The 14,830-nt window shown below is 34.9% G+C and overlaps 1 protein-coding gene across 5 annotated transcripts in view; it reads right to left on the reverse strand.

The window, feature by feature from the left end:
* NRK (Nik related kinase) overlaps nt 1–14,830 on the reverse strand; it is a 152,965-nt gene that overhangs the window by 116,843 nt on the left and 21,292 nt on the right. For all 5 annotated transcript variants that reach the window (XM_032250932.1, XM_032250930.1, XM_032250931.1 and 2 more), the window contains exon 2: nt 10,118–10,183. Coding sequence is in view for 4 of the 5 variants with exons in the window: in XM_032250930.1 (XP_032106821.1) it covers nt 10,118–10,183 (66 nt within the window). In the remaining variant the exon portion in view is untranslated. The remainder of the gene's footprint in view (nt 1–10,117; nt 10,184–14,830) is intronic.

A 14,830-nucleotide genomic window follows, 5' to 3' on the forward strand; every position in this document is an offset into this window, starting at 1 on the left:
TGGAACGTGGTGAGAACCTAGGTAACTAGTTTTTAGTGGTCAACTACTAGAGGATAAAGTAAAGCAAAAACTCTTGATACTTCAACCACCTTAACAAAATTTACTCTGAGAATATAACCATAATTATATAACTATAGAGATAGATAGACACTTACTTATATATGTAAAAGCAAAATAAAACTAAATTTGCTTTTTGATATATTAAAGAGTACATTATTACTTTTTAACACTGCCCAACCCACCCTCACCACTCTTTAAAGTGGTTTATAAAATATTGTACACATGAATTTTCCTAGGACTAATATATTAAAAACAGCATTAAATATATACATTAAGTATCAATTAGGCAATTTTGTATGTCTATTTTTAAGTAACTGCAAAGAGATTTATACTTACATTTTATAAAGATTTTCATAATTGGGATTATTTTATCTGGTTGACCAAAGCCACCATGCTATAAATAATTTATTAGTTTTGGCTTCTGTTTACAAATGTATTTGTCTCCAATCATTTAAATTTATTTTTTTTCTGCCCTGGAACAATTTTACAATAATCAACTGGATTAAGTATCTGCAGAAATGAGATAATATACTTTGTGTTACCACAATACACCAAATATATCATTTGAATTACTCCCCAATGTATATATGTGAATATAGTAAATAGATTAGAGTAGCCGTGAAAAATAATTATGGCCTCTTGGGAGCAGAAATCCCATGACTTTTACTTTTCCCTTTCGTACCTGTCACCTACTAACTTTTTCGTCCTCCCTCAAGATTTATTGGGAAGCAAAAGTAAATTTTGGTATAACATATTAAGAAACAGACAGGCCTGCAACTCAGAGGCCTGGGTTCTATTCCACAGTTGGAGAGTTGTCACAGCCAAGATAGAAATATTCCATTTTTCTCCAAGACCTATAAGCCTCAGCACTTTCCACTAATTTGGTCCCCTGATTCTCAATTTATTTACCCTATGCTGTTTTTCCACCCCCATTGTAAATATTCAACCTGTTCTCTTATTGAGGAAAACTTGTCCCTGGAGTCTCATTCTTTAGAAGCTTCATTAGACTTTCTACATCCAGGAACAAAAACAAAACAACTATGTCCCAATTTCCTCTTTTCGGTTTTTCCAATCTCTCTCATTCCTTCCCATTACTCATTACTCCCTCTTCAAATACATTGTTCATGATCATACAGAAAATACCCCTTCCTTATCTCTACTAAAACTAACTTAACAAAAATGACCGATCCTAAAAAAGTATTTTATGATCATTCTAACTAGCACTTAGTACGGAACTTGGTATTTGGGACATAATGTCCATTCAATAAATGTAGTTTTAAAATTTTTATTACAGAATGGTTGACACATTCAAAGCAATGTTATTTAATAGATAAATTAAATGTTTTCTATGCTAGAGCAGCCTGAGAGTTCCTTAAGACAGACCAATCCCTACTTTTGTTGCACATTATCATGGTGTCACAGGATGAAGCTGGAATCAAGACATGGCTCTGGACTTGTGGCACTGTACTATAAAGGCACAATAGCCTAGTATGCCTGTGGCCTCAATTCAGCTTCAGTTTCAGCTCCTGCTTCAGAGACTTGCAATGTATAATGAAATGCACAGTGTTGTATGCTTTATGGGTGCTCAAGCAATATTTTTTGGCTGACTTAATTAAGCTATATTTGCAAAATGGCAAGGATGTGAGGAAACTTTCCTACCTAAAAAGAAAGCATTCACAGTGCTAGACATTTGGTAGGCAAATAAACAGTATAATTTCAGCCTAAAAGGAAAAATACTCAAACCCCCATCCAATAGGCCTGGTGGCTAGGTAACCCAAATGTCAGCACTGTGTTTCCAAAACTTAATTTAAAATATCATAAATTGTATTTCATCAACTTTCAGGACAACATTCCTTTCCTTCCTTTCCATTCTCATTCCCTGCACCAACTTCAAATCCAGAAAATATAAGTAATAAACTTAAATTCCACCTGTCTGCTGAGATTTGCAAGAAAAAGCAATGTGTCAAGCTGTGATTTATAAAACCAAAGTTAAGGATGATGCATTGTTTTGAAAAGTGTTTTCCACGTTTAATGGTATATTACCAGAGTGCAAATAATTCAGGAATTTGCTCTTGACTGTGACTTTCATATACCTTGCTTAATCTACTGACACCAAGGGACAGATGACTCCTGTAACCTCTCTCAAGGATGGAAGCTTACTTATGCCTATGGTGTGTTTTTAGGTATTAGAACAATAAGAGACTTGTGGTGATCCCTTCCTTACACCAGCATTTAACTGAGTTTCAACGAGGTATCAGCATACATGGCAATTAGGCTCTATGCCCAACTGTAGAGGTTTACTCTATTTCAGATGAATTTTCCTTTGCTTGAAATGGTTGCCTTGAATTTTTCCCATTCCTTTTGCTGTCTTCACCACCTGCAAATGGTAATGTAGGAGTAGGTGATTGATGTTAGGGGATAGTCAAGACCTCATGAAGGGCGAAGGCAAACTCATTCATTCTGGATATCCAATTCATTGACTTACCTCAGTAGTATTATGCTTAACAAAATGTTGTTAGATAACATATAACATATAATGAAGCATTCCTGCTTTCCCAATATACCTGCTACCCAGTTTTACCTTCACATTGAGTGTCTTATTAGTTACTAAATTAAAAATCAGGTCTCACTACTAGGTGATTAAATAGAGGAAAGAATAGAAAAACATGTTAAAAATAATTTTATTTGGTAAAATGTGAAACTACTCCAGCTAATAGCCAATAATCAGCTTCTACTATGCAAGGTGGAGAAGCAACGATAGGATTGCTGTAATTATGTTGATGACAGTAAGATTAAGAATAGGTTGCATTTTACTGTGTGCCAGGCACTGTGCTAGGTGCATTATCTCAGAGCCAGAAGAAACCCTGGAGATTATCGAGTCTAATACATTTGTTTTATTGTTGAAGAAATTGGCCCAGAAAAGTCAAGAGACACATTTACTGTCAGTTACTGGGACAGTTAGGTTGCCAGTTCCAACTTTGCCACCCTAAAGGTCTTGGTCTCTTTCTCAATACTGTGGTCTTTCTGTGTATATTGCTATTTGGGAAATTATTTGTTTTTAATAGTACCATTAAAAATGAGTTTCAACCTATTTTCTTTTTGCTAATATGGCCTCACATGGTCAAACACTAAACATTCCTCCAATTAAAATGACGACTCATAAACTATGAGATTAGCAGTTGAAGGTGAGGAGAAAAGTATGTTTTCTAACCCTACTGGGGCAAAAAAAGGAAGAGCAGTACTTTCTTTCCTAAAAACGGACAGAAAAATAGAACCCACAATTTCAAGTGAAGTTTGTACTGGCAGGAGGTGGGAGAGGGTGAGAGGATAGGCATCTAATTAGAGGAAAAAGAAGGAAAGGAAAAGGACTACAATGATGGTGCGAGACTCAGCCTTCATTTCAACGTGCACAGACCTCAGCAGACAGCTGGAAACTTGCCAGGGAACGAGGCCTTGGAAACAAGCTGGAAGACATTGGAGACACTTTAACCAAAACAAACTCCAGCAGGGGATATGGTTGGCAGCAGTGAAAAAGCAAGGACTCTATGAGTCACTCTGACATTAATTTTGAATGGTATCATGCCTCTATTTTGAAGTATAGGCTATACAACATTTGATACTGTCTAACACATATATATATAATATATGTAAAATATACGTACAGTTATATATGTTCTATACTTAAATAATATTATATTACAGACATTAGAAAAGAACAAAAATCCAATATATCACTATTCTAATCATTAATTCACCATTTTTTATCTGCATATTTTAACATAAGTGTAAACAGGGCACACATATAATTAGGAATACTTTATTTAATATCTTAAGCATAGCTCTATGCTGCTAAATAACTTCACAAATATTGCTTTATAGGACAATAATATATTAACTGGGTAAAAAGTAATTTACTGCCATCTTTTTAAACTATTGTCAATGAACTTTTAAAATAATAATAGCAACAATAATAATGACAATAACTGACATTTTACAGGTATTTACCATATTCCACATATTATCTATGTGTGTATACATATGTATATTTCTATATTTTATATCATCTCACAAGGTAGGTATTATTAGCCCCATTTTATAAATAAGTAAATTTAAACTAAGGTTAAGTGACTTGTTCAATGTTATAGCTAATTAATGGCTAAGTAACCACTGAATCAGGTCTGCCTGGTTCAAATCAAGACCTCTTTTCACCACAATATGCTACCTTTCTTCTGCAATGAATATCTACCTGTTTTTCTATGTTTGGGATGTTTATCATATATTTCCAAAAGTTGAATTAATGGTATAAAGAAGATAAACATTTTTTTAAAAGTCTTCATTTACATACTCCAGATAGTTTTCCATGAGGGTGTTATCAGTGTATAGCACCATCATCCCAAATATTTTTTTTAATTTTAATTTTTATTTTTATTTTACTTCAGGTGCATACTATATCTGACATTTCTCCCCATGTTATCCCTCCCCACTCCCCTACTGACTTTCCCCTACCCCGCCTCCAACTACCCCCAGTATGTGATGCTCCTCTCCCTGAGTCCTCATGTTCTCATTATTCAACACCCACCTATGAGTGAGAACATGCGGAGTTTGGCTTTCTGTTCTTGTGTCAGTTTGCTGAGAATGATGGTTTATTTAGAGGTAGAAAAAAACAGGTAAAGTCAATGAGTGACAGAGGGAAATCACTCTGGTGTAAATCATGTTTCTGTAAGCATCTACCTTCTGTAATACAGAGGTTTGTACTTTGAAGGTCTGATGTTAGAAAATATTCTCTATCTCTGGATCTGAGTAGGTAAACAGGAAATTCTTAGGATTTATAAATGTGTACAGGAGGATCCAGCTTATGAAAGATTGTTCATGAAGATTCACTTAAAAAGAATTAACATGGACTTTTTACTTCTGATGAGGATGTGAAAATTGGAAAGAGTGCCACACCCATGCTAACAACAAGAAAAAGCTTAATAATCTATGTACTCATAACTTTTCTTCAATCTAGAGAGAAGTCTCAAGGCAACCAATTACCCTGAGGTCTGAAGAAAGAGAAGCACCTGCAAAGAGAGATGGGACGTGAGCACTAGCTCACCTGTGGCTATAGAGGGAAGACAAGGTCACCACAGAAGCAGGTATAAAGTATACAATGAAATTTTTGTTTGTTTTTAAATTTTTGTGGATACATAGTAGGTGTATATATTTATGGGGTTTACGAGCTATTTTGGTACAATAATGCAAATTTTTTAGTGAATTGCTAAAGAGCAAATGTGGGTTAGCATGAGAGTATAGACCCCATGGAAGCCATAGACACAGGACAAAGTTATACAAATGTGTAGATTTATGGTACAGATTTGATGGAGATGAAAAGTCACCATAGAGGACAAGGTAGGAAACCAGGTCCAATTCCTTTCCCTTTCATGAATAAAAGTCTTAAGCCTTAGGGGAAAGGCAGCAAAATGTATTCTCCCCAGGGTACGATGAAGACCTACTGCAGATGGGAAAGGGCAAAAAACATCCTCCACTTCTGAGGGAAGGGCAAGAATTAGTTGTGGGCCCAAACAATTAGAAGTATTCCACCACTAGAAGAGGGGAAGGCTAACTAAAAAAGTCCTGCTCCCATGACACAGAGGCACAGGATCTTAAAATACTGAGGTTGAAACAGAAAAACATAGAAATTCTACCTGCCCACACCACCAGACCAATGATCATTTAATAAGAAGCAGTAGCAGTATACCATTAGGAGAGAACAACAGGATGGAGAGAGAACCTCTTTGAGGCACAGATACAGAGGGAGGATGTAAAGTTGAGGAAAGAACAAGAATATTAAGAAAAACTCTCCAGAAGGCCAACTCCCATACTATGCACAAGGTAACAGGAATCTGAAGCTGGTAGTGAACTTAGAGTAACCATATCAACAACATAACCCAAATGTACTTTATCTTCTTATTAGATTGAGGGAAACTTCCATATAAACAACCTAGCTGTAAAAGTGTGCCCATTTCAAGAAATAAATACTGTTTACTTTAATCTCTGCTGTTCTACATACTATGTCAATTAAATAAAATACATTGTGAAACAAAGCAAAATTTTAAAAAAACATGCTCAAGAGAGAAAGCAATCAGCATAACCAGCCTCAGAGATTACTTAGATGTTGAATCCATCAGATACAGAATTTGACATAACTATGATAAATACATGAAATGCTTTAGTGAAAAATATGGAAAACACGAGTAGATAAATAGGGGATTTCAGTAAAAATGTTAACTATTAAAAAGTCAAGTAGAAATACTAGAAATGAAAAACAGTAATATAGCTGAAGAATGTCTTTGGCAGTCTCATCAATAGACTTGAAACAGCTGAGAAAGGGATCAGTGAAAGTGAAAATAGAAAAAAAGTGATCCAAGCTGAAACACAAAGACAGAAAAAGAAAAAAACACATGCAAACACACTCCAAAACAGAGCATTTAAGAACTGAGGGATAGTATCAAAATGCCTAACACATATGAAATTGTAATTCCAAAAGAAAAAGATAGAAGATAGGGTAGAGAAAAATATTTTAAAAGATAAAGGCCAAAAGTTTCTCCCAAAAAATGAAATATGTCAGACCACATGTCTAGGAAGCTAAGAGAGCCCTAAAGATCTCTAATCTTTATCTCAGATAAATATTCTTTCAACACACACACACACACACACACACACACACACACACACACACCTCCAGACATTTCATATTTAAACTGCTGAAAAACAAAGACAAAGAGAAAAATCTTGAAGGCAGTCAGAGAAAAAATACAAAGGAGCAAAGGTAAGAATTACAGCAGACTTCAGAAATTGTGCAAGTCTGAAGACAAAGTGGCATGTTAAAACTGTTGAGAGAAAGAAAAAAATAATAATTGTCAATCCACAATTCTATAAACAGTGTGAATATCTTTCAAAAATGAAAGATAAAGACTTTTCATACAAAAGCAGAGAATTCATTACCCAGAAGCCTTGGACTATAAGAAATATTAGAGGAAGTTTTTAAGGCTAAAGTTCTACATACCAGAAAGAAACCTGAACCTACAAAAAGAAATGAAGATTCCAGAAATGGTGAAAATGAAGATAAACATAAAAGACTTTTTCTGATTTTTAATTTTTATAAAAGATAACTGATTAGCTAAATTTTAAAAATTGTAGTAGTGAGAATAGGAAAAAGAGTGAGTATGGGGAAACTACACTAGTTTTGTGAGTTTGTGGCATATGTAAAAGCAAAATATATGACAGCCATAACCACAGCACACCAGTTGGGACACCACACAGTGAACAGGTAGAATACTCCTTGAATCTAGTCTGCGATTAGTTTAAGATGTACATTGAAAATCTCGATTATGGTGGCAGTTATATGACTGTATGCATTTGTCCAAACTCATAAAGTTGTACACTTAAAAGAGTTAATCTTACCAAATATATATTATATCCCAATAAACCCTGAGTTTTAAGAAAGGATATTCACATGCACAACTTACCTTTTTATGTTCTTACTTTTCTTCTTTTGGTAGCATCACAGTTCATTATCACATGAATGATAATGAGTAACCATCTTTCTGTGTTGTCTAATTTTAACCTTGCTTCTTACCTTATATGACTCTGAAGTTCTTATTTCTCACATCTGGTGACTCTACACATTTGAATCAGAGCAAGTATACACACACCACACACACACACACACACACACACACACACAAAGTTCACACATACCCTAAGGAATTAAAATGTGCATAGAGCCATGGAGACTGTAAATGTACCATAAACATTCTGTCCATTATAAGATGTAGGTATCTATGTATAAGGTGGCAAAACTGACCTAGATCACATAAATGTTAAGTAATTGTTCACTACAGGATGCAATTGAGGTAGCATAAACAATATATTTCAGTCTATATCATATCACCGTCTATAGCTTATTGATTCTGTTAATAGATATGGTCAAAATGGTTTGAAAAAGTTTGATGATGAATACTGGCATTCTTTCTATTCCCTATATTCACCAAGGTTCTTTCTGTTTTTAAGACCTGTCCACATGCTATTTCTACTACTCAGTTTCTATGCTATGAGTACTTTATTTAATTTATTATTTTATTATTTTTATTTTTAAAGAGATAGGTCTTACTCTGTCTCTAGGACTGGAGGGCAGTGGTGTAAGCATAGTTCACTGCAGTCTCAAGCTCCTGGGCTCAAATGATCCTCCTGCCTTAGACTCCTGTAGCTAAGACTACAGGCTCATACCACTGCACCTGGATAATTTTTTTTTTTCTGATTTTTTGTAGAGATGGAGTCTTGTTTTGTTGCCCAGGATGGTCTCTAAGCTCTGGCATCAAGCAATCCTCCTGCCTTCATCTCTCAAATATTGGGATTACAGGAGTGAGCCACAGTGCCAGGCCCTATAGGCGCTTTTATGCAAAGCTTAAAAAGCATCCCCCATTCCTACCTGGGCAGATGCATAAGAAAAGAAGCCCCTCTGGGTAGATGTAGTCCCAAAGTTGCAAGACTTGGCAAGAAAAAAGACACCCTTATCAGAACTAGAAAGAAGCCCCTTTCTCTGGGCTTATGCTAGGACACCTTTACATAACCTATGTGTAGAGAACCTGTAATTAGTTAGCTATAAGGATCAGCCTAAGGACGGTAATCTAGTTTCTGAGTGACAGTCCTGGGGAAAAGGAGCACTGCAATTGTATAGAACATTACACAAGATTGAGAAAATGTCAATTCTCCATATTAAAGAGTAGAAGGGTACCTGTGCAGTGTAATAGGGCTACTAAAGCATCCCATCCCAAAACCAGCCCTTAACACTATCCATGCCTCCACCTAGAATGTATTATCATCATCCTCCACAACCACACCTTTTCTTGGTTACCTCGCATTTGTCCTCCTGATATCAGTTTAACTGCCACTTTCCCTTTCCAGGAAGTGGGAGATCAACAATGACCTTTCTAACTAAATTAAGCACCCCCCCCCACTTTATGCTTTTATATAACTAAGAATTTTCTTACAGATCATATATCACAGTTACAATTATAGTCATCCCTCAGTATCTGTGCGGGATTGGTTTCAGGGCCTCCTGTGGATATCAAAATCAGTGGATGCTCAAATACCTGATATATAATAGCATAGTAATTTTTGTTTGTATGCAACCTATGTATATCCTCCAGTATACTTTAAATGATGACTAGATTACTTATAACATCTAATTCAATGTAAATACTATATAAATAGTTGTTATACTGTATTGTTTAGGGAATAATGACAAGAACAAAAGTCTGTACATGATGCAATTTTTTTTTAGTATTATTGATCCATTATTGGTTGAATCCATGGATGTGGAACCCACAGATACAGAAGTATATAGTTATTTGTGTGCTTACTTATGTAATGTGTGGCTCACCCAACATCCCCCATACATATCACATATACATACTTAATCACATACCTTTCTCAACCGTAAGCCCCAAAAGAGCAGGGAACTTGTCAGCTTTGTTCATCATTTTATTCCCAGAGACTATCACAGCACCTGACACATACTTAGTGTTTAATAAATAATCATTAAATAAATTCAGATTATTTCTTGTTAGATTCTTTAGCAAATTTTATCATACATGTGCACACTCAAGTACCAGAGTATGACATAGAATGTTATGGAAAGATTCCTTTTAATAACATTCAGTTTTCAGCTGAATGTGAGTAATTAGAATCGTATGGATGCATACTATAAAACAAGTGATATTTTATTTGGGTATATCTTATTTGAATTATTTCCATTTTCCATTGGTGACTTTATTTATTTTCTGCTAATTTTTAGATGTTGTGTTTGGTTGGATGTTTCGGTATAGATTAGCCAATCCATTCCTTTTGTGATAATAAACAGTAATTCTTACAGATGTCACTGAGCTATCTAATTTGGTTTATATTTCAAAGTGAAATGCCATATTTTGGCATTATTTGATTGGTGGTGAATGACTGACTCACAATCTTTGTTGTCATTAGAAAATGAATGAATAAATAATGTAAGTCAACTTACCAAATAGATTCTGCCATAAGTACCAAGACCAATGGTTTTATCTAGTGAGAATATTCCAGTAGGATCCTGCAAAAAAGTGAAACAAAAGCTGTCAATTTTCTTAGGAAATCAGGCGATCATTCAACTATGTTAAATGGTATTTCCAATCTGGCTTGTTCCATTAGATTTTACATGGGAAGAACGTAGGTTTCATTTACCAAAAAATAGACATGTCACAATCTCCTTGAACTGAGTATATTCATTTATAAAAAAGAAAAAGTAATATGGACATTAAGTAGTCATGTAATTATTTATCATAAAACTGTAAAACGCACACAATTATCTAAAGCTGAGGCATATTAACGATGTAATTAGAAATATAAAAGAGAAATAAACTCATTTATTTGCAATGGAAGTATTCTTTTAATATCAATCTTTTGAGTGATAACCAGACAGGCAGAAAATTTAACATGCAACAGTGATGACTAGATGTTGGATACAAAATCTAGATGACTAATTTGAATTATAGGTTGATGGAAAAGTAATTACGGATTTGGCATTAAAAGTAATGGCAAAACCGCAACTACTTTTGCACCAACATCTAGCAGCTCTTAAGAAAGAAATACCATCTCTGAATATGAGTAACAAAGCAAGATCATGATATTAAAAGAGCATCACTTTAAGAAAACTAGACAATTTTTTTAAAGTTAAGCTTTGCATCTGCTGAATACTTTTTCATGGCACAAAGTGATGTTTTATGTGACTTAATCCTAAATGTGGCATCATAGGAAACAAAACATGCCATGTTTTGGGATAGAGTTGTGAGGCTTCCATATTTAAATTCAAGCATTTTTTTCTTACTTTTAAGTATGAGTACTCCTTTATTGCTCACCATAAAACATGGTTTCTTGAATTTTATCACTGAACTTTTAGTCTAGCAGCCTATTTTTCTGTTTTAGCAAAACTTACATGAGGCATTAGTAGATGCCAATTTATACACAAAATGGTAAGAACATTGGCACGTTCTTGGAAATTCACATACCTTATAGAAATTTTATTTTATATACACAAATGTTGTTTAATCCTGTTTGAAAACATTTTTATTGCTGTGACAAATACAAGCTAAACAGGAAAACTATTGAGCATATGCAACATAGATGAATGAAATTATAAAGTCCTTAAAACTTCCATGTTATTTGTGTAATCTAGCAAAATTGTTACAGGAAAATGACAGAGCTTTGAGATTACATCATTCAATAAGTATTCAACTGGACAGAGTCAGCAGACTTGAATTTTAGCCCCAGCTCTACCATTAACTATATGACTCTCGGTAAATTATTTACTCTCTCTCAGATTCAGTTTTCACATATATAAAATAGAAGTGTTGTGATAGGTGATGTCCCAGCTCTAAAATTCTACAGATATAAATCATAGTCTACCCTTTCTAAAATCTAGATGTTCCCACTGAATTGATAAAATTATTGTTAGATAAAGCAGCAGCCTAGCAGCTTAGTCTTTCAAAATGCTCATCAAAGTTAAGATCATAATACACACAGTTATCATTTCAAACAAATAGTTCAGGAAATATACTCCCAATGAAAATGTAATTTATCTAAAATGATAATTTTTAGAATCTAAGAAGTAAAACTATATCTTTATATTATCCTTATTATTATTATTTCTATGTGAGATGATAGGTTTATTAGCTTCATTGTGATTATCATTTCACAAGGGTGAGCTTGTGTGTATATATATACACACACACATCACAACATGTTGTATACCATAAACAGATATAATTTTCATCTGTCAATTATACTTCAGTCAAGCTCCTTATTATTAAGTATATCACTGATGTTATAACTAATTGAAAAATTCATGAGAGACAAGCCAACAAAAAAGTTACTAGGGACTGACTTGAAGACTTTATCACTGTAGCAATGGATATCATAAAGGAATTTATTTTAGACATCATTAATTCTGGAGAAACAGCCTTTGGCCATCTGTCAAAATAATCAAACATGTTAGCTGATTCCTACTGGTAAACTATTCGTTGCTATATTTAAGGCTGCATTTTAGCCAGAAAAGATACCACAGATTAGAGAATTAGTGTAACATCTGCACAACCTTTGTGAATCTTTGATCACAATCTTAGATTTCTTTCTTTCTTTCTCTAGTCTGCAATAACATAAATACCTTACATTGACTTGAATATAGTTATCTAACTACTCAAAAAAGACACCAAGGAAATGGACTGGAGTAATTAAAGGACTGCAGAAATTCATGGAGGCCTCATATCTATGCCAGGAAACTTGTTTTCTGCTTGCAAATGACCAGTCTTAATTATTTTCACACTCATGTTTAATAAAAAAAAATTTTTTAAAAATTCCCTCTTAAATGCAGCTCAACTTCGTATTCATATATTCTAAGACTATATTGTTTTCATTAGTTCTATATGCTAGTTTTTGTTCCTGATCTCCATGCTACTGTCTTTCAAGACTATATGTTAAATTGGGAAAAAGTGGGGAAGGACTATGCTTAATATAAGGTTAACAATGCCACGAACTGCCATTCAAAATTTCTACAAAGAGAATAAAATACCTAGGAATACAACTAACAAGGAATGTAAAGGACCACTTCAAGGAGAACTACAAGCCACTGCTAAACAAAATAAGAGAGGACACAAACAGATGGAGAAACATCGAATGTTCATGGTTAAGAAGAATCAATATCGTTCTCACTCACAGGCAGGTGTTGAACAATGAGAACACATGGACACAGGGAGGGGAGCATCACACACGGGGGTCTGTTGGGGGGAATAGGGGAAGGACAGCAGGGGTGGAGAGTTGGGGAGAGATAGCATGGGGAGAAATGCCAGATATAGGTGAAGGGAAGGAAGGCAGCAAATCACGCTGGCATGTGTGTACCTATGCAACAATCTTGCATTTTCTTCACATGTACCCCAAAACCTAAAATGCAATAAAAAAATGCCAAATTCCTCATATCATATTTTGCACTTATAGTCAGAACATGTTTATTCTGGATTTCCAAGGAAGGGAGCATTGAAAAGTAACATTCATTTTGGTCACTGTGAAAATAAAAGGTCTACATCACAGGGGTCTCCATAATCATTTGGTCCTTTTCTCTGCCTTGCCACCTTGAGATAAGAAAACCAGAAGAGGACAGATATTCATACCTGTGACTGCTATATCAATTTGGAGATTATTTGGGGTTTTGATATGTTTTGATGTCCCATTTGGGTACATAAAATGATCGGTAAAGGATAAAAATCTAAGTATTAAAATATTTTTGAACCATAAATTGTTAGACATGTTGTACTTTCGTTATCTCTTTCTATGCATCTAAATTATCTCCTGCAGTTTAAAAGTCCTAGTCTGGCTGCCCACTGAAATCGCAAAATATTAGGGAGTTGTTTCTCTTTCCTGATTTCAGGGGCAGGGAAGAAAGACAACCTTGATGGCTAATTTTAATAAAAGCCAGGAATGGGAGTAACTGGAAGGAAAAGAGCCACTAGACGGCAGTGTTAACTGGTCAAGGGAGAGAATTTCAAAGCAGAGGCTGATCCGCAGAACCAAATATGGCAGAGATTAAGGAGAAAAGGGAACCAAAAATGATCAACAAGAGTAGGAAGAAATTTGAAATTTAGGATAGTAAAGGAGAGTGAGGAATCATGTTCCAGCAGTCAAGCTGCAAAAAGGAGACTGCACAGTACCTCAAAGGAGATGGCAGAGGCTTTTCTCCTTTTATTTGTAATATTAGAAATAGCAATTTTATGAAAATAAAATTGAGAGAGAACATGAAAGGGATAGATATGGCAAGATGAGTTCCAGAGTGAGTTGCTGAGATAGTTGGAGGAATGGGCTTCAGAATTTACATGGAGACGTTAAAGGGAAAATCTCTTCCTCCAGACCAGTGTTTCTCAAACTGTAGACTGTGTAGACTCTCACTACATGTGAATCATCTGAGCAATACTACTAAAAATACAGATTCCTTGGGCCCACCATGGAATTGTGAAATCAGAATTTCTGATCATGGGTCCCAAGATCTTGAAATGATTCTTGATTTTTTGTGCACTGTTCTTCTGCACTAACATATGAAAACCACTGCTCTAGAAACCGAAGAAGAAAAATGGCTGAGAAAATAAACTGATGTACAGTGTTATGTGGGGGTGATGCTTTACATGTAATTGAGGATTATGGTGAATGTTTCAATCACTGTTGACTTAAATGGAGGTAAAACTGCTTCTAAACAGGGGACTAAGGAACTTGGTAAAGTGGGAAATTTCTTATGACCAAATGTGGACTGCAGGCCTGATCTGGGTGGTAGAAGACTGGGAGAGTTGGCAGTTATATTTAAATATAAATCTAATGTATTTCAAATATAGTTTTTGGATCATGTGCTATTTCAGATAACCTCTGCCACTACTATCCTCAAGGCCTGTCTAATCCTGACCCCAATATAGGTTACGACTACACATGGCAGTGTCAAATACCAAGGCCACAGCCGTGAGGAATGTCATTACCATACTGGGCACAGAAGGCAAAGGGGACAGTCATAGTGAAAGACATGACAAATTTGGAGAGGAAGAAATACTTTCCAGTCTCAAGGACACAGGCATACTAGAAATAATATATACATAGTATTGTGTATATGTGTGTGTGTGTGTATATATATATATATATATACACACACACACACACACACATACATATT

This window comes from Sapajus apella, unplaced genomic scaffold, assembly GCF_009761245.1.
Source record: "Sapajus apella isolate SASKATOON/1434 unplaced genomic scaffold, GSC_monkey_1.0 scaffold73, whole genome shotgun sequence".
NCBI lineage: Eukaryota > Metazoa > Chordata > Mammalia > Primates > Cebidae > Sapajus > Sapajus apella.